General features: G+C 37.8%; 1 protein-coding gene across 5 annotated transcripts in view; it reads right to left on the minus strand.

The window, feature by feature from the left end:
• Positions 1-21,437, minus strand: part of MED14 (mediator complex subunit 14) — an 86,107-nt gene that overhangs the window by 36,328 nt on the left and 28,342 nt on the right. For all 5 annotated transcript variants that reach the window (XM_055376428.2, XM_055376427.2, XM_031005818.3 and 2 more), the window contains exons 11-16: positions 17,283-17,408; positions 15,022-15,100; positions 10,874-11,033; positions 6,547-6,741; positions 6,027-6,161; positions 2,308-2,384 (exon numbers count right to left, since the gene is read on the minus strand). In XM_055376428.2, the coding sequence (XP_055232403.2) occupies positions 2,308-2,384; positions 6,027-6,161; positions 6,547-6,741; positions 10,874-11,033; positions 15,022-15,100; positions 17,283-17,408 (772 nt within the window). The remainder of the gene's footprint in view (positions 1-2,307; positions 2,385-6,026; positions 6,162-6,546; positions 6,742-10,873; positions 11,034-15,021; positions 15,101-17,282; positions 17,409-21,437) is intronic.

Here is a 21,437-nt window from a genome sequence, read left to right on the forward strand (position 1 = left end):
ATTTTAAAATAAAGAAAACAAAAGCCAAGATTAAAGACTTTAATAATTATTATAAAATGAAGCTAAAAAATATAAAGTACTTCCTTCCTAGGTAGGACTCTTACGCATTCTCTTGAGTTCAAGAAGAAAGGAGACTGAAATTTCTCTTGTAAAAATGCTGAGAACAAGATATTTTTTAAATTTCACAAACCATGAAAAATACAACTAAGAGAATAGAACGCAAATGTTAACATTATCAACTTATCTACAGGTGCCAAGAAGAGTAAAAAGAAAAAAAAAAACCTATATTCAAGGCAAAGCAATTCAAAACCAAATGCAATTGGAAGTATTGCATTTTCCTACTGATTTCCATTTTAAGACTAGCTCTCTCTCTCCTGAAAACGTTTTTGTGGAAATGGTGTTAAGATAGCCAGGAAGAGGAACTATTCTAGTTCAATTCTGTAGTATCTAAAGTGAGCACTAATGACACATGGGTTATGTGACACTATTTGCTAGCTCTATCTACCTTCCATGGAAACAGATTCCTAGATATCAAATGGTAAAGCCCCACTGCTCAAATTGCAGAGCTGCTATGTCTTAGCAGACAGAGGAATTCAATAAATAAAAATTGCTTATATAATTTATATCATTAAGCAACATCTGGGAAACAATAAAGTGTACCCCTCCTTTGCAAACAAACCTGTTTCCTGGACCAAAAAGGTTGATCTCTTAGATGGTATTCTGGCTTTGCAAGTCCATACTGGGTCACTTTTAAAGCACATGTACCACATTAGCTTTACTTCTAAGCATCTTTTGGCTCCTCGTCCTTTGTCCATTAGAACTAAGCCCTATGCCCATCTCCTCCTGTATACTCTTTCCTGGTGATCTAATTTACTACCCCAGCTCAATTACTATCACCATGGTGATGACTTTATCTACTTCTCCTTCCCAGATCTGTTACCTGAGCTTGAAACACATCTCTGCCTGCCCAAAGGGTATTCAGGCACCTTAAACTTAGCAAAGTCCATTCCAACTCACATCTTTGGTGTCCCTCATCTCAGAAAACACTGCCACCATCCATCATTTGCCCAAGATAAAACCAAGAATCATCTTTGCCACTTTCCCCTCTTTCTCACCTTCAACACCAATCTAATCATAACTCGTGAATATTTTCTCTCCTAACTCCTTGTGGAATGTACCCTACTCTGAGCTACCAACAACTCTAATGCGAACCACTTCAACAAGTGGTTTCATTACTTTAGTCTTGTTCCCATTCAATTTATTCTCCATATTGCTATCAGGTTGAGCTTTCAAAAACACCTACCTAATGATGTCAGTTTTAGCTTAAAATCATCTGATAGCTTCTTAGTGCCATTAGGATAAAGCCTAAATTGTTGAAGGACATTTACATAGGCCTAAAGGATGTGACCCCTTCCTGCTTACATTTCCAGCCTCATTTCTCCCATCTCCTGCCATGCCGAACTCCTTTCAGCACAAAAATGCCAAGCTCTCTCTTCCCTCCAAGCCTTCACATTAGCAGTTATCCCTCTGGTTAGGACCTCCCACTGCCTCTGCCCCACTTTCCTCTGACTAATTCTCACCTCTCCTTCAGTCCAAGTATAACTGGTACTTCCTCAGGGATACCCTTCCTGACTTCTGAACTAGCCCATATTCCTCTGCTTTATGAACCCACAGCATTCTGAGGGGATGTCAGAATTCAAGCCTGACACACAGTCACACTCAATGTATATCTGCTGAATGAATCAAAGAAATGCAGAGAAAAGACATCCAAAAATACCAAGTGAGGCCAGGTGCGGTGGCTTATGCCTGTAATCCCAACACTTTGGGAGGCCGAGGTGGGTGGATCACTTGAGGCCAGGAGTTCGAGACCAGCCTGGTCAACATGGCGAAACCCCGTCTCTATTAAAAATACACAAAAACTAGCTGGGCGTCATGGTGTGTGCCTGTAGTCCCAGCTACTCGGGAGGTTGAGGCACGAGAATTGCTTGAACCTAGGAGGCAGAGGTTGGGAGGCTGCAGTGAGCCAAGATCGTGCCACTGCACTCCAGTCAACCTGAGCAACAGAATGAGACTCTGTCTCAAAACAAGCAAACAAACAAACAACAAAAAAAAACAAAACCAAGTGATGCTGGATTGCCACTCCATAGATTAAAGGGAATCTTCCCCCAGACCCTAGTAACTCTATGCAGAAATCCACAACACCCACAGGTTCTGAACACTGCTTTATGTTGTCTCATGAAAGAGAAGCAGCTTTCAGAGTGTGACTGCAACATGTGGCACCAAGTGAAACATATGACAGGGGCTTACTTTAATAAGCGAATTGCATGGCTGAAGCCATCACCTTCCACTTGCACTCCTTGATGTGGAATCTCCAGATTGGACAACTAGGAAGAGAAAAACAATTGTATCAGATAACCAATTTTACAAAAACAACTACCATTTCTAAGTACTACGGTCTCTATTCTTGTGGCACCTGTTCTAGGACCATCCTTTCCCCAAGTTACAACATATTAGGCATGAGTATTATCCCCATCATTAGATTCCCTGGGAAACGACATGAAGTCCAGTGGAACTCAAAGCTGTCCCAGTGCATCTAGTTTAAGAAACACCTCCACAAGTGGCAAATATTCAAAATTTAGGAGATTAGTCTAATTTTTGCAGGGAGCCAAAAGTAATCTAGAATCAATTTTAGTAGTTCAAGAGGCCACAAGAATGGTTTCTCGTGTAATTCTCTTCTGTTTGTTCAAAACAATGTTTGAGTCACTGTCATAGCTTATTTCTAAACGATATTTTTTAGTTTACAACATTTCTGAAATACATTTTTAAGAATTAAACTACTTCCTATGTGAAACCCAAGAAAAGATTTCCAATTTGTGCATTTACCCAATGACATCTCTTTCCCAATTAAAGGATTCAGAAAGCAAATTAAAAAGATAAATGCAGAGATAGTGCCTGAAACCCTTTCCATGGGACTGCAAGTAATTACAGTATGCCAGAAAGTCATCTGATCTAAAGAAATGCTTGCCTTTGGCAGATATTCCCAGGTCTTGCATGACAGACTATTTATATCTACCATGTTCTGGAAAGGATTTAAGGAAGTTCCAAGTATTTGAGTGAGCCCTGCTCTTTGGGCCTGGGAAAGGGAAAGGTTTAGAAAAATAGCTGCTACCAAATAGGAAGTAGGGGTTCAGATTCAAAAGGAAATGAAGTGTGGGCCAGCTCAAAAATGTTGCTGCTATTCTATCAATCAGATATATAAACATCCGGCCAGATGCGGTGGCTCACACCTGTAATCCCAGCACTTTGGGAGGCCGAGGCAGTTGGATCACCTGAGGTCAGGAGTTCAAGACGAGCCTAGCCAACATGGTAAAACCCCGTCTCTACTAATACAAAAATTAGCTGGGTGTGGTGGTGTATGCCTGTCATCTCAGCTACTTGGGAGGCTGAGGCAGGAGAATCGCTTGAATCGGGGAGGTGGAGGTTGCAGTAAGCCAAGATTGTGCCATTGCACTCCAGCCTGGGTGATAAGAGTGAAACTCCATTTCAAAAAAAAAAGATATATAAACATCCCTTATAAGATGAGATTTAGTTTTAGTTATTCACATCTCAGCCTAAATTACTTTAAGCAGAAAATATACTTGCTTTTATCTTTAACATAGCTAGAATGTTCACTGAGAATAAAAAGTAGGTAAGTTTTTAAGAGCTTGACTGAGTTCAATAGAGAACTACAGAATGTTCATCTGTGTCCCATATGTGCAGCAGGTATAGGAATACAGAGAAGGTGGACAGAGAGGACGTATGTCTACAGTCATTAACCTACGTAGGGCTACAAAGACATACATTTTTGCCAATTCTGGCCTGTGGGTAGGGGAAGAGAGGATATAAATGCATTGCTTTGCCTCAGCACCATATATCCATCTTCCCTTCCCACTGCAAAGGTAGTAACTGAATGATATTCATATAATCAATCCAAATAACACAATAAAAGAGTCGAAGAACACAGTCAATTACATAGGAAACATGGACACACTCCACAGTTTAGGAGCTAAGGCCAGTATCCAGATAAAAGGACATTCATCAGGCTCACAGTTCTAGGAACTGGGTCATCAAGGACATGAGTATTTATTTTAGGTGCCTGTTTCTAGGCTTGGGTTTCTCTCTGGGCTCTTCACAATTTCACACCTTATCCTCTGCCTACAGATCCCAAATTCCTGTAAAGCAGGAGTTGGCAAACAACAGCTCATGAGCCAAATCCAGCCCACTGCGTGGTTTTTTTGTTTGTTTGTTTTGAGAAGGAGTCTCGCTCTGTCACCCAGGCTGGAGTGGCTTGATCTTGGCTCACTGCAACCTCCGCCTCCCAGGTTCAAGCAATTCTCCTGCCTCAGCCTCCCGAGTAGCTGGGATTACAGGCGCCCGCTACCACGCCTGACTAAGTTTTGTATTTTTAGTAGAGACGGGGTTTCACCATGTTGGCCAGGTTGGTCTCAAATTCCTGACCTCGGGTGATCTGCCCACCTCGGCCTCCCAAAGTGCTGGGACTACAGGCATGAGTCACCGCGCCCGGCCCACTGCCTGTTTTTGTAAATGAAGTTTTTTACCGTAACACAGCCATGCTCATTTGTTTAAATATCAGCTCTGGCTGGTTCACACTACAACAGCAGATTTGAGTAGCTGTAACAGAGACCACTTGACCGACAAAGTCTAAAATATTTATATTTGGCTCTTTACAGAAAAAGTTTCCCAATCCCTGTTCTAAAGCATGAAAGCTATTTTCAACAAATCTTCCCAAGGCCATCATCATCAGCCCAACTGAAAAAGTCCATTTTCACATTTCCAGGTCTCTCCTTCATTCACAATAACTTACAGAGGAGGGGATTCTTACAAAACATAAAACTTTAACCTACAGGGAAATAACTGGGGTTTTAGTGTATCACTTTTGAGGGGCTACCCATCCTTGGCCAAACTCCTTTTTGGAAATACAAAAAATGCAGGTCTGTTACCTCCCTTTCACGTTTGAGGATTATATTGGATATCACAACTGCATATTCTTTCAAGGCACTAATTCTGCATAAATCTATTGCTTCTCCCATGTGAGAAAAGTAAAAATTTAGTTTAATATTCTTTCTGATCTGCTTCTTAGAAAGGATCCCAGTTTTACTAGGGCTTAAGCAATATACATGGCTTTACCAACTCAAAAATAAGCCACCCGGCTATCAACTAACCATCTCTAATAGGCTTAAACAATGCTCCTACTAAGAGGTATAAAAGTAAAATGTTAATTCTTAAAAACTGTCCACTTGTTTTTCTTTAATTTTTTTAAGAGAGACAAGGTCTTGCTATGTTGCCCAGGCTGGTCTTGAACTCCTAAGCTCAAGCAATCCTTCCACCTTGGCCTCCCAAAGTGCTGGGATTATAGGCATCAGTCACTGCACTCAGCCTGTCCACTTTTTCTTTTATCTTTTTTTTTTTTTTTGAGACAGAGTCTTGCTTTGTTGCCCAGGCTGGAGTGCAGTGGTGCAATCTTGACTCACTGCAACCTATACCTCCTGGGTTCAAGTAGTTCTCCTGCTTCAGCCTCCCAAGTAGCTGGGATTACAGGCGTGTGCCACCACACCCGGATAATTTTTGTATTTTTAGTAGAGACAAGGTTTTACCATGTTGGCCAGGCTGGACTCAAACTCCTGACCTCAAGTGATCCACCCGCCTCGGCCTCCCAAAGTGCTGGGATTACAGGTGTGAGCCACCGTGCCCAGCCCTGTCCACTTTTTTTAACTGGGAAAAATTTACATTCAATTTCCATAAAGAGCAGAAGACCCAGAATCTGGAATCAGAGAGATGAAATAATTCAAGTCATGTTTTACATGTATACCATGAGATGCTATGATTGTAACCCTACCACTCCTCCCAAAATGAACAGGATCAAAAACATTCTGCTTTTCCTAATGGAATCTATATATACCCTGAGCAACACATTTTAAAAACTACTCTTTCATTTGGGGTATCCAGAACTGTTCCAAAAAACTTACCTCCAACCGAAGTCCTACAAATGGCATATTTGTATCACACATAGCGACGAAGTGGGCTAAAACTTTATTGAAGGCACACATTTCTCCTGCTCGTTTCGTTTTCTTGGATTCTACTGGACATGGATCATCAGACAACTAGAATTTAAGTAAAGAACACAAACAGGTAAAAAAAAAAAAAAAAGTACATGTGATGCAATTCATTAAGATAGTTAAAATACTGGAAGAAAGCTCAGGGTTAACCAAGACAAATGTTATTGTATTTACTGAGTAAATACTGACCTAAACACTGGTAATTTATTAGTAAATATTTTGTGTTTCACAAGTTCTCTCATGGAAAATGGTGGACAATTACTTAATTAAAACAGAAGCATTTTCAAGAAAATGTAGAAATTGTTACTTAAGCCTTATTGCTGCCTCGTCTCTAAAAAACTGTATCTTAGTTCTCATATTAAAAACGAGTAAAGAACACAACCAAGTTAACACACACAAATTCTGTGCTCATTTTCATATGGAATCATACCTTGCGCTTGGCATTGGTTCTGGTCTGTTTCCCGGTTTTTGTACGAAAAACCAAGTCCTGGATGTTTTCCTTGAACTGCTGCAGCAGCAATGCCATTGTAGGGCTGTCGTCACGATCTGCAGCATTCACAGACATAAAGTAGTACTTGTACGACAGTTGTGTGGGTTTATTGGGAACCTCCAACATCTCCACAACCTAAAAATCCCAAAAAGAAATAAGACTTAGAGAAATAAGAAGTGTCAGATATTTTCCTCCGTACATCATCAAGGCTCAGAATTATAAATCTAATGTAGATGTCTTAAAAAAAAAAAAAAAAGGTTAAATCAATCGTATCAAAAAAAAGCATTCCTAGCAAATACATAATTTGTTTTCCAAAAAGTAGATGAGACCAAAGAAGAATGATAAAAGCAAAAGCAACCATAAACTATAACAAATGGGGCATTTAAACTATTATGTATTAAGTGTTCTTGATATTCACACCTCAGCTTATAAATTGAAAAAAACAAAAAAAAATTTGCCTAAATCCAGTAGGTCTGTGATATGGTTTGGCTTTATGTCCCCATCCAAATCTCATCTTGTAGCTCCCGTAATTCCCATGTGTTGTGGGAGGGACCTGGTGGGAGATGACTGAATCATGGGGGCGGGTCTTTCCTGTGATGTTCTTGTAATAGTGAATGGGTCTCACGAAATCTGATGGTTTTAAAAACGGGAGTTTCTTTGCACAAGCTCTCTCTTTGCCTGCCACCATCCACGTAAGCTGTGACTTGCTCCTCCTTGCCTTCCACCGTGATTCTGAGGCCTCCCCAGTCACATGGAACTGTGAGTCCAATTAAACCTCTTTCTTTTGTAAATTGTCCAGTCTCAGGTATTTCTTTATCAGCAGTGCCAAAACAGACTAATACAGTCTGCTAGATTTTCTAGAATGGTATCTATTTTAAATTGCTCTGCTGCCTCCCTTAACCACTCAAACATCCTAAAAATTCCATTATTAAGGCAGAGAAAAATGACAACCATCCCTCATACTTGGAAACATGTAAAAACAAACCCTAATTTTTCAACTGAAAAATATGGTCACTGTGAGGGTAACAATATTGACAGTTAACACTGATACAAAGCTTAATATGTGCCAAGTATTGTCCTAATACTTTACAGATGCTAACATATTTAATCTTCCTAATAACCCTGTGAAGTAGGTTTGTTTGTTTTTTTGAGACAGAGTCTCACTCTGTCACCCAGGCTGGAGTGCAGTGGCACAATGTCAGCTCACTGCAACCTCCGCCTCCCAGGTTCAAGCGATTCTTGTGCCTCAGCCTCCCAAGTAGCTGGGATTACAGGTGTGTGCCACTACACTAGGCTAATTTTTTGTATTTTTACTAGAGGTGGGGTTTTGCCATGTTGTCCAAGCTGGTCTTGAACTGCTGACCTCGGGTGATCCACCTGCCTTGGCCTCCCAGAGTACTAGGATTACAGGCATGAGCCACCGCAACTGGCCTATCTTTATTTTTGTGATGAGGAAACTGAGGCACAAAAAAAGCAAGTTACTTGCCCAAGGTCACACACGTAGTAAGTGACAGACTCATGCTTTGATTCCAGAAGTTTGGCTCCAGAGGCCTTGTTCTTCCTACTATACCTGCTTACTGTTTCCAAGATCTAGCTAAAATTTAAGAAAAGTCCCCTAAATGCTTTAGTGACAAAAATATATGCCATTAGGAAAAGCTCCTGACCAACACACATTCTTTTCCATCTCTCTTCCTGCTTCCTTTCTCCCTTGCTCCCCCTCCTCCCCACACATACTCTTCAGGAAAGCATCACACTGATGATGTACCTCAGGAAATGTTAAAATTAAAAGTCAAATGGCCATTTCACCAAAGAAGACAGGATGAGCACATGAAAATATGCTCAACATCTTCAGCCATTAGGGCAGTGTAAATTAGGCCTACGATAAGACACCACTACATACCTATCAGAATGGTTAATATTTTAAAAAAATTCTAATGACTAACTGTTGGCAAGCATGAGGAGCAACGAGAACTCTCATATATTGCTGGCTGGAATGCAAAATAGTACATCATTTTGGAAAACAGTTGGCAGTTTTCTACAAAGTTAAACACACATTTACCGTATGACCCAATAATCCCACTCCTAGTTACTTATCCAAGATGAAATAAAAAATGACAACTTACGAACACACACAAAAATCTATATGCAAACGTTTAACAGCTTTAGTCAAAATTACCCCAAACTGGAAACAACCCCAATGTCCTTCAATGAGTGACTCATTAAACACAAACTGTGGTACTCCCACACCATGGAATGCTACTCTGCAACAAAAGGAAGGAACTATTATACACACAACAACACAGATGAATGTCAAAGGCATTATGCTGAGTCAAAGAAACTGGACGGAAAAGGCAAACCTATAGAGACAGAAAACAAGTCAGTGATTACTAGTTGGAGGGGGCTGATTATAAGGGGTATTATGTGGCAATTTTGGGGTATAATGGATCTGTTCTGTGCCCTGAGATGGAGGCTACACAACTGTATGCATTTATCAGAACTCATGCTAAAAAGTCTATATTTTTACTTTATGTAAATTATATCTTAATAAAGCTAACCAAAAAAGAAAGGTAAAATGGCAGAAAGACATTTAAAGGGATATCAACTGCAGCAAGACTTTCCTCTGTTCTTCTTAATGTCCATGCTAGTAGTTCTTTCCACTTCCATGAACATATCACCCGTAAGTGATAAATCTAGAGGACGAGGAATAATCTGCATTCAGTTTTGGTCTAAGCTATATGAAACAAATTATTGCTTTATAATAGATCACTGGTCACTGACATTAAAGCGTGGTTAAATGTCATAAAATAATAAATTATAACCATTTTTGTCTTATTTTGTGCATGGCTGATTATAAGAGATCTTTGTATGTTCATGGGTTTCGCTATGATGCATGTATTCTGTATTATCATTTCACATGTAGACCAAGCAAGCTCACTGAGAACTGAAACAATAGTCTTTTGTAGTGGGCCAAATCTAGTTCTACAGCTGCTGTTTTAAAATTCAGAAAAAAGTAAAATTCAGATCAATGACAGACTCACTAGTCTACATAAGTATCCCGAGCTTAAGATATGTCAGTCTACAATGGTGTCCTTTTAAAATAGTATCTTTTAAAAGTACAGGTCAAAACCTTAAAAAGTTCACTCCCATTACTTTCAACAAACAATCTTGAATTAAAATTTTTATTTTATTTTTATAAGCGACGAGGTCTCACTATATTGCTTAAGCTGACCTCAAACTTCTGGGCTCAAGTGATCCTCCTGCCTCGGCCTCCCAAAGTGTTAGTTTTACAGGCATTGAGCCACCACACCTGGCCTGAATTAAAATTTGTAAAACATAGATTCTTAGCCAACATATCTACTTGGTATATACAGAAATTTTTTTTTTTTATTTTTTTTTGAGATGGAGTCTCACTCTGTCGCCCAGGCTGGAGTGCAGTGGCACGATCTCGGCTCACTGCAAGCTCCGCCTCCCGGGTTCACACCATTCTCCTGCCTCAGCCTCCCGAGTAGCTAGGACTACAGGCGCTCGCCACCACGCCTGGCTAATTTTTTGTTTTTGTATTTTTAGTAGAAACAGGATTTCACTGTGTTAGCCAGGATGGTCTCAATCTCCTGACCTCGTGATCCACCCGCCTCAGCCTCCCAAGTGCTAGGATTACAGGTGTGAGCCACCGCGCCTGGCAAGAAATTTCAACAAGCAGGAAAATATATTCAGGATGAGTTCATATTTAAAATTATTGCAAATTTTAACTAATTCAAAAATAAAGAAACTAAAAAACATACAGAAACAGTGAAAAAGGAATAGAGAGGACCTTACTGTGCACTAAAAGGAACACATACTCAATAAAATGAAAGATGCCTTCAATCAAAGAAGGATGAAAAAATAAAGCCAATTCAGCCAGTCCATATTTGAAAGGTTTCACTATACAAGTTAATATTTCAAGTGAAACAAGTTTATCTGACATCAAAACATCGCCAGACCTTCATAGGAATTGGTCTTAAATTTTTTATTCTTACAGAGATGTCTCATTCCAATCAAAGACTAGGCCTCATCATAGTACAGACCCTAGAGTGAGGGATGGGGTTATACCTTATGTTCCCCAACTGAGACGTGACATTCCTCTCTCCCCCATTCTAAACCCCTGGGTTTCACTATACGAAAGTCAAATATTCAATAAAATTCATTGGCAAGTTAAACAATAAGTCATTCAAGATACTAACAGAATTACTAAACTTGATCACTCCAAATCACTCCTTTGCATACTTACAATGTAGTATTGTGGAAGGCGGGTAAGTTTAATGAACAGTTTATTCTTAGAAAGGTTTCCAATAGGATGAGTTGAGTAATTGGAAAGCTGCAATGTTTCACTGCTTATCGTAGGCAGATGTTTTATAGACTGCTTGCAACGCTGTTGTCCAAGCCAAAACCTGAATTTAAAAGTGATAATCCACATCAAATCTCAGACTTTTCTGATTATCTGTGTGCTATCGACTTACAAATGATTAAAGACCATTAAAAAAACAATTAATTGAAATTTAACTGAACTAATAAAAGGACACCTGGCCATAATGACAAATCATTTTTTCATAGTTTTGCATTACTGTCAATTCTAGTTTTAGTTTAAGAAGTTTAAACTGCAATGTGAATGATCTTAGTTATAAGGTAGAATTCACTATAAGGATGAGATACTGTGTTAGTTTATTATTAAGGAGTGACAGATTTCCTATGGTTTAAAGACAGCACCAACTAATCTCAACATTCTTTATATAGCCCCAGTTTTTAAATTGTGTATGTGTGAAGTGTGTAGTATACCTAGCGGGTCCCAGTAGTATTAACTACCTTTGTTCCCACGTTCCTTTCAGGTAAGCTGCCAGATTTCACTGACATTTTTAATATAGTACTCCTTTTATTCCTTTTATTTGATTATCTATCCTTGAAGCTAGGATATCATATAATATGTAAAAAAGGGATAAAATGGCTGGTTCACAAACTCCACTGATGCATAATGAAACTACAGAAAATAAGAATTTTCACAGCAGCATAACGATGCCACAACATCCCAGCTCATGATCAGCAGACTTGCCTTGATGAATAGGGCAAAGACCAGGTTGGGTGCTGATACATTTGTGTGGCAAGTTGCATGTGGTACAAACTGTATACCAGTTATGTGCAGTAAAACCATGTTATAATATATGACATTTTAAGGGTAGTTTGTCAACTGTTCTGGAAACCATTTTGTTTTTTTCATTGAAAGACAAATTTAACCACAACTCTACGGATCAAATGCAAGAACTGGTTACTGATGAAGGAATGAAGATAAATTTTGAAAATATACCATCACTTGCTTCATTTTGAATAAAAGTTAAAAATGAATATCCTGAACTTGCTAAAATTTATTTCAAATCTCTACTTTGATTCCCATCAACATACCTTTGTGAGAATGATATCTCTACTATGTATGTTATTAAAAGGAAAACATGAGAAACATCTCTCATGATTAGCATTATCATCAATCCAACGCAGACAAGTTATTACAAACAAGAAACAAGCTCATGTGTCACATTAAAAATTCTAAATACTGATATACAAGGTGGTCTTTTCAAAGTCGATCTGGAATTGCTATTTCACTCTTCATTATTTGTTATGATTCTGAGAGACAAAAAACTTGAGTCTAAGTGACTTTCTATATTAATTGCCTGTGTATACACTTCCAATGAAAAATGTACACAGTTTCTATAATTTTCTTTTTTCCTATGTTCTGATTATATTTACTGAAGTATAACTTTATCTGTTGATTCTAATAAAAAACATTGGGGCTTATATCTTATACATGTTCTTTCATTTCTTTTTTCCTAGAATTCATTTTTATTGCACATTATTTTAAAAAGTAATCACATGACCAAACAGATGCTCAACATCATTATTTGTTAGGGAAATATAAATCAAAATCACAATGAGATACTTCTTCATACTCATTATTAGGATGTCTATATTCAAAGACAGTAACAACTGTTGGCAAGGATGTAGAGAAATGGAAATTCTCGCAACATTACTGATGAGGTTGTAAAATGGCACAGTCACTCTGGAAAACAGTTTGGCATTTTCTTTTAAAAGCTAAACAAATTACTGTACGTCCTAGCAGTTCCATTCCTTGGTTCTACTCCAAGAGAAAAGAAAACATAAGTCCACATATAGACTTACACATGAATGTTCACAGCATCATTATGCATAATAACCAAAAAGTGGAAACAACCCAAATGTTCATCAATTGATGAATGGATAAACCAAATGTGGTATATCCATACAGTGAAATATTATTCAGTCATAAAAAAGAATGAAGTGCTGATACATGCTACAATATGGATGAACCTTGAAAACATTATGCTAAGTGAAAGAAGCCAGTCACAAAAGACAGCATATTTTGATTCTACTTTATATGAAATGACCAGAAAAGGCAAATAGAAAGTGGATTCATAGTTTTCTGAGGTTGGGAATGGTTATTAACTATAAATGGACATTTCTTTGGGGTGATGGAAATGTCCTACACGTTCTAAAAGTGGATTGTGGTGATGCTTGCAAAAGTCAGTAAATTTACTACAAATCATTGAATTGTACACTTAAAATGGGTGCATTTTTATGGTATGTAAATTATACCTCAATAAAGTTATTTTGAAAAATCAGTGTCCCATGATAGATTAGTGATAAACTGGTCATTCACCACAGATCATCTGAGAAACACTATTATAAGTGACAATCAGGAGACTTTTCTTATAAATCAATCATGTAAGTTTACATACAGGCACACATTTGGTAAGTTAAAGGCTTTTGGAACTTAACTTTCTGGTTTTAGTTTATATTTTGGGCAGCTAGAACTGCCAGATAAACAACCTCAAGTTATGCAAGATGTGAATTATTAAGCATGTTAGGATATTTAAACCTTGCTTATTTAGCCAAAATGCACAATGATGCTAAAACACTAAAAGTTTTAGAAATCATTACCCAGATTAATGACTGATTTTTTTTCACATACAGATAAACTAAATAGCTGCTCAAAAAAAAAGGCTCACATAATATTATCTATCTACTGGCTTTAAAAATCATGCCCTGCACTGGGCACGGTGGCTCACGCCTGTAATCCCAGTACTTTGGGAGGCCAAGGCAGGCACATCACACCTCAAGTCAGGAGTTTGGGACCAGTCTGGCCAACAAGGTGAAACTCCGTCTCTACTAAAAATACAAAAAATTAGTTTGGCATGGTGGCACACATCTGTAATCCCAGCCATTCGGAAGACTGAGGCAGGAGAATCCCTTGAACCCGGGAGGGAGAGGTTGCAGTGAGCCGAGATGACGCCACTGCACTCCAGCCCGGGCAAGAGAGTGAGACTCTGTCTCAATAAAAAATAAATAAATACATAAAATAAAACAAAAAATCATGCCCTGAATACAAAAATTGGCTGGGCATGGTAGGATGCACCTGTGGTCCCAGCTACTTAGGAGGCTGAAGTAGAAGAATCGCTTGAGCCTGGGAGGCAGAGGTTGCAGTGAGCTGAGATCACGCTATTGTACTCCCCTCCAGCCTTGGTGGCAACAAAGTAAAACCGTGTCACAAAAAAAAAAAAAAAAAATCATGCCCTGCTAATGAAAACATTACTTGGTTATATTGAATTTTTCAAATATTGGCTAAAGGGAAGGGCAGAGGCTAAAAGATTATAAGAACAATAGATCCCACTTTATAGTCTTTTCTTTAGATACCGCCCCCTCCCACCCCCCCCCCCCCCCCACCGCCTTCTCCATTTGCCAGTTTTGGTTTTAGTCTCTGAATTTTTTTTCTATCCTTTGGAATTCTATTAATTTTAAGAAAGAGTTTGTTAGAGTTGCTATAAGGGTACCTTTGTGTACCAGAGTGGTAATGAAACTCCACAGAATTATATCTAGCTCCATTTTCAATTTTATTTCGTTTAACAGTGTGAAGCATTTAAAGGATTTTGAGACAAATTGAATGACTGTATTCGAGAAGCAGAAATGACTATTTTGAAAGTGTCAGTTGGTAGTCAACCATGACGATTACCCTGGATAAGAACAAATAGGACTTTATTACAGAGAACACTTGATACAATAAAATTCATTGTGTAAGTGATTTGTAAAGTGCTTGTATAGAAGAAAATGTGGTAAGGGATGAAAGCTGAGTGTTATGCCCTTCACACCTATATTTGCTCTAGAGGAGAATTTGATATGAGAAACTGACATCTTGGAACTATTCCAAGAGAATTTAGATTCTAAGGTACCAAAAGGCACTTAAGTTTCATGTCATAAACCTTAAGGACAGTGAATGACCAAGAGTAATGATGGAGAAGAAAACATATCTTGTCAAAATAAGTTTCCATTTTTAGTCTTGAGCTATATAAACAAGCTTACTTAAGTTGCTGAATCCAGGGTATGATTCGTTTCATATCATCATTCACAGACTTCTCCATGTCATCCAGAGTGGCCTGGTCTACAGAATAAAGCACTTCATTAATTAATTGCTTGTATGAGAAACAAAATCTTTATCTAGGTAGTGTAAAACAAATGAAAATTATTGTTTAAGGCAGAAAATCACATTGTTTTTGAGTCAGAGAAAAATTAAACTAAATGTACCATTAGATATAAGCCAACCTAATTTGTTTTCCCTCTTTAACTTTTAGGGAGCATTATAGATATGACAACTAATGGCAAATGTACACTGGCAGAAAGAACAAGTAACAAATACATGAATCCATTATTTGCCTATATTTTAATTCCCCAAACTCCTAGTCTAATTAATCAGTATTTTTAAATTATAAGTATTTAAAACTCATAGTATTATTAGACTTAGAACCTTAAAAATCATAAAAACAAAAAACTCCACTGAAATATTTACATATGAAACACAAATGATCTCTGGCATATGGAAGAGCTGTTGGCTGAAGCTCAGCTTGCAAATTAAGTCAGAATTTTTAATGACACCAGAAAATGCTAGTAAACAGAATAATGAGCAAAAAAAAGCAAGATACAAAATGATTTTGATTAATGGGGACAAAGTATAGAAAAAATTAGAAAAGCACTGCTATGGGGTCAACTATGTCCCCCCAAGATCCATATGTTGTACCCCTAATCCTCAGTGTGATGGTATTTGGAGAAGGGGTCTTTGGGAGGCAATTAGGTTTAAATGAGGTCATGAAGGTAGGGACTTCATGAAGGGATCAGTAGCAGACTTATAAGAACGGATGCCAGAGAAGTCGCTCTCTCAGCCATGTGAAGACACAGCAAGAAGGCAGCTGTCTATATACAATCTATATACAAGCTAGAAAGAGAGCCCTCATCAGAAATCAACCATGCTGACACCTTGATCTTGAATTTCTGGCCTCCAGAACTATGACAAAATAAATTTCTGTTGTTTAAGTCACCTAGTCTATGATATTTTGTTAACGGCAGCCTGAGCTGCTAAGACAAGCATACATCCCTAAAAGACTATTTTCTGTTGCTTTTCTAATTTTTGTGTGTTTAAGTTTTTTATTTATGAGTATGTACTATGTTAATAATCAGAAAAACAGTTAAATATGTTTTTTTTTTTTTTTTTTTGAGACGGAGTCTCGCTCTACCGCCCAGGCTGGAGTGCAGTGGCGCAATCTCGGCTCACTGCAATCTCCGCCTCCCAGGTTCACGCCATTCTCCTGCCTCAGCCTCCCGAGTAGCTGGGACTACAGGCACCCGCCACCACATCTGGCTAATTTTTTGTGTTTTTAGTAGAGACGGGGTTTCACCGTGTTAGCCAGGATGGTCTCGATCTCCTGACCTTGTGATCCGCCCACTTCGGCCTCCCAAAGTGCTGGGATTACAGGCGTTTGAGCCACCACGCCTGGCCTAAATATAAGTTTTTAAGAACAAACAACATTTGCCTTATTTGGAACCCACAGTTAAAGTAATTCATAAATGCGTCATTTAGCCATCATAAATGTGATGTCATTCAAAGTAATTAGTTCAGTTTTCCATGAGCAGCCCACAGAAAAAAAATCTATAGTTATAAAATATAACCAGAAAGCCCTTTATTTTCAACCTTTCTAGCTGAATATTAATTTCAAATAGCAGATGTCCTAATATATTCAAGAACACTGTCCAGTAGCAATACAAAAACACTAAATTCTTATTTCATCATTTCATAAAACTGACTCAGTAGCAGAACAAGTAAGAAATCAAACTTTAATTTCTACTGTGTTTAGGGCAGAAAAAAAAATCCTTTCCTCCAGGATTCTGTACCTCAAGTCATCTTAGATGTTTCTACTGTCAAAATGTTCTTCAGCCACAAATGACATTAGAATTCCTTATTGTGATTTCCATGTCACCCAGTGGTAAAATAGAAACTGAGCTACTGGGATAGATAAGTTAACCTAAAAAACAGCAGCCATCAACATTATTAATTTTGCATAAGGAAACACGAATGTGCGTTATACTGGGAAGTTTAACATCTGCTACAAGAAAATCCAAAGTAGTTAAAACGGCCCCGAGGAACTGACATCAGTCAGAGTTATGGTTTCCATACCCACTTTCAACACTGCATATACCATTCTTTCTAATACCTAATGACAGAAAATGTTCATTTTGTTTTTGTTAAAAATAATTTTTCTTACATTGAATGATTATATCATTTAGTAACTTACCAAGTCCATAAAGCATCAATTGAAACATTCCAGAATGCAAATCTACAAAAATGTGCAGACACTCTGAATTACCACAGGGCTCCAAGATGGGAACAACAAGAGCTGGGAGTGCAGTCTCTATGGAAGCTGAACAATCAAGAATTAAAAATTATTTTTCTATCTGAATATTTTCCAGAAAAATTATTTCTCAATCAATGAGTACAAACAAACCAACTATTGAAGGATCCTAAATGTTAGAGGAAAAACATGATTTTGCAAAATTTGCAACAGTATTATTATGTCAGTTAGTAGCTCAAAAAGGAAAGAATGTAATTTTCAAGGTGACTTGAAACAAACATGCATGTCTCAAATACTACAGCAAAAAAAATCCAAAGTTTCTTAAAGAGGGTTGAAATAGCTAGTGAAAATTCAACTTCATCAGTGAGCTGAGTTCTAGTTTTACTTTCACTTGGTAATTACTAATAAGCTAATTAATTTTTAAGGATTTTCTCTTTTACATAATGGAAAGAAAACTAGTTGTTTATAAACAGAATAAATATCTTCTATGGCCTCATGATTTTCAATGCCATTCCTCATAAAAAAGAGGTATTCTGGCAATTAGAGCCCATGTGTTTAAACTAATAAATATTATTGATTACCCAGGAAGAAAAATTTTTTTCAAGTCATTTGTATACTCCATTTCAAGTCACAGATGAATTAAGAACATAGGCAATTGCTAAACACAAATCCCCAAAGCTGACAATATGCCTGATCTAGAGTTTCATAGTATTTCCACCAGGCCCAATTAACTTTTCTCTTAATTCTGCAAGTGACATAATGAAATCCAGTAAACAAGCAAAACACTGAAAATACACTAAGTGCTGATCAGATTGAGGGGTTGTAAAAGGAATATGCTCTTCTTGTTACCAAGTTCCTCTGAAGCTACAGCACAGAAAAAAAAGGCAGATACAGAGGAGAATGGCGATGCAGGTGCTCGGAAGGAGAGGTAACGTGGCAGGCGCATAGGGGAGTGGCGATGCAGGCCTTTCACCAGGCGTGGCTTCTGCCTGCTTTTTTGTCAAACAAGGAAAATAACATCTTCCCCTCCGTGCCACAGGTTGTTAGGAGCAAGAAATGACAAGGCTGTAAAAGTGCTTTAAAAAGCAAAGTGTTCGACAAATGTATATTATCTATATTCCTTTTGAATCAAAGAAACAAACCAAAACCTTTTACTATAAATTTTCAATAATTCAAATGGATGACATTACCATTGGTACTGTCTACACAAACAAATTATCAAACAAATTAATAAAGTAAAAGATTGCAGAAGACATATTTAATTAGAGAAAAATAAGTTGCTTTAAAACATAGGGTGAGCATCCTAAACTCCAAAATTTGAAATGCTCCAAAATCCAAAATTTTTTGAGTGCTGACATGATACTCAAAGGAAATGCTTAATGAAGCATTTTGGATTTCGGATTTTCAGATTTGGGATGCTCAACCAGTAAGTACAAATGCAAATATTCCAAAACCCAAAAAAACATCCGAGATCTGAAATACTTCTGGTCTCAAGCATTTCAGATAAGGGATACTCAACCTGTACATCTAATACATATTTGTATACAAAATGTTTAACATGCAAATCCAGCAGAACTCTGACCTGAAAAAAACAGAACAAAAAGGGCAAAAACAAAGATTTCTTTTACCATATAATTCAGACCAATGTGACAAATTAGTTCAAATCAGTGACGTTTTGCTGAACTTACTATGTTAATAAAAAGTTATTACAAATGTGAAACACAGTTGCTGATTTTTGAAACATTTCCATAGTGTTACAATTCCTGACAGGGTAGGAGTGAATTCTCTAAAGCAAAACCATTTCTAAAGTGTGGCAACAGAGTAAAACTAGTTCTGGGAATTGGGGTAACAATTATAATTTCAATCTAATTACCACAATTGAGTATTCTTAGAAAAATAGGGCATCAGAGAAGAATACAGATAACACAGTTCAAAAGACAAGAAATACTCTGATACAAATCGATGTACATATTTTTTGACTACCAATGTCCATATTTTTCTTTACAGAAAATAAAATACACAATGCCCTAAAGCATTTAAAGGCAGCAGGTTTTAGGTATACAAAAATGGGGAAACTTGCAAAGAAAATAAAGAAGAGGGAATTAAAAGCAGTGTAAGATGACAGGACTTGCTGCTATTTTGTCCTGCCAGAACATATATATATCTCCTTTTATTTCTATCATTTATTGAGAACAAGATGAGAATGGATAACAGACAGAATATAAAGTGTGAAGAGTGAAGAGCGGCAACTAAGCTCAATTAGGAATGGCTGTGTGTGGTTCATAGCTTCCAAACTGATCATGATGCCCTGATTATAGGTGCTGAAGGGTAGAGTACAACACAAGGGAGCAGCACCCTGGCTTTCAAGAGTTAGGCAATGCTGCCAACTGGGCCATATCTCAAGTTACCTTTAGTGCCTTGCACTGCCTTTTTGGAACTTATCTCCAAAGTCCTGCCTCCTCTCCCCTAAACCATTTCTACCCCCACGAAACCACATGCCTGAGCTGCTCAAAACCTGAAGTCTATGCCTTCCCCTAGCCTTCCCTTGAAATGCTCCACTCTCTGAGCTACTCATTTCCTTGGGTTATTCCAGTTAGGTGTTAGAAGAAAAGCCAGCTGATTTAAGGGTGACTGCGCTAAGGGATTCTAAGAATAGATTATGTAGTCCCTCGTTCCAGTAAGGATCTTAATAAAGCATGCTCGCCCATCACAAAAAAGGATCAAGTAAGACTACATGGAGAGTATAAATGCATGCACATGAATTTAAAAAACAAGTTAAAGCACATGCCCTAAGATGGTGGGTCGGCAGACCCTTTCCTCTAGCAGTCCTCATTTCTAGAACTGTCCTGATTAAAGCAGAACTGAGGAGATCAACCCCGCATGCAAGCTTCTCCCTTCCTTCCAAATTATAGTCCCTAAGTCACCCTTCTCTAACACCTGGGACTCTACAAAACACCTAGGGCTTGAAAACCACTGGTGTAGCACATTCCTACTAGAGTTTAAGATCTAGGAAGAGCCTGGACTATTATAATATCCTCAAATTTCAGATGAGGAGAATGGCCCAAATAGTGTAAATGACTTGTTCAAGAGCAGACAGCTGAACTCAGATCTCTAACATTTCTACAAAAAGGAATTTTACACTTGGGTTCTGAAGATTTCTCTAAATTTCTCTTTAGAAATCTTCAGAACCTAGGTGAACAGCACACAAAACCATTCCTATGTAAACGTATGCTTTGAGTTTATTTTTCAAAGTAATTTAACTATCCCTTGGCAATCATAGTTTTTTGTTTCTGTTTTTTAACTTACTAAGTTTTTGTTCTGTTTTTTAACTTACTAAGCCTTGTTTACAGATGATACTAAAGTAAACCAGAGCCTATCAAAAGATTACAAACTCCCTATTTTCTGGAATCTCAACAAACGAAGTTTTGAAAAATTAGAAAAATTAAGATTGCAAAATACTTAAAGTCTTCTTTAAGAACAAAAGAGTTGGACATGGTGGTTCATGCTTGTAATCCCAGCACTTTGGGAGGCCAATGTGGAAGGATTGCTTGAGCCCAGCAGCATAAGACCAGCCTGTTCAGCAGGCCATGGACTTAAAATAGATACATAGGTAGATAGATAGATAGATAGATAGATAGATAGATAGATAGATAGATAGATAAAGACCAGCCTGGGCAACACAGTGAAACTCCATTTCTTAAAAAAGAACAAAAGGGGAATTTCAACAAGGGTGACAAGACAAACAGGAGAAAATAGTCTTCAACAAATGTTACTGAGATAACTGCATATCCTCACGTAAAAGAATGCAAACAATAACAAGTATTGGTGAGGATGTGGAGAAAATGAAACCTTCCCACATTGCTGGTTAGATTGTAAAGTGGTGTTAAACACATCAAAAGGTTAAACAGTTACAAGACCCGGCCATTACACTCCTAGGTGTACAGCCAAGAGAAATGAAAACTTACGTCCACATGAAAACTTGGGCATGAATGTTCATAGCAGCATTATCCACAATAGCCAAAAAAGAAAAACAACCCCAATGTTCAACAATGATGAATGGATAAACAAAAGATGGTATAGCCATACAATGGATTATTT

Source organism: Gorilla gorilla, chromosome X, assembly GCF_029281585.2.
Source record: "Gorilla gorilla gorilla isolate KB3781 chromosome X, NHGRI_mGorGor1-v2.1_pri, whole genome shotgun sequence".
In the NCBI taxonomy this organism is placed as follows: Eukaryota; Metazoa; Chordata; class Mammalia; order Primates; family Hominidae; genus Gorilla; species Gorilla gorilla.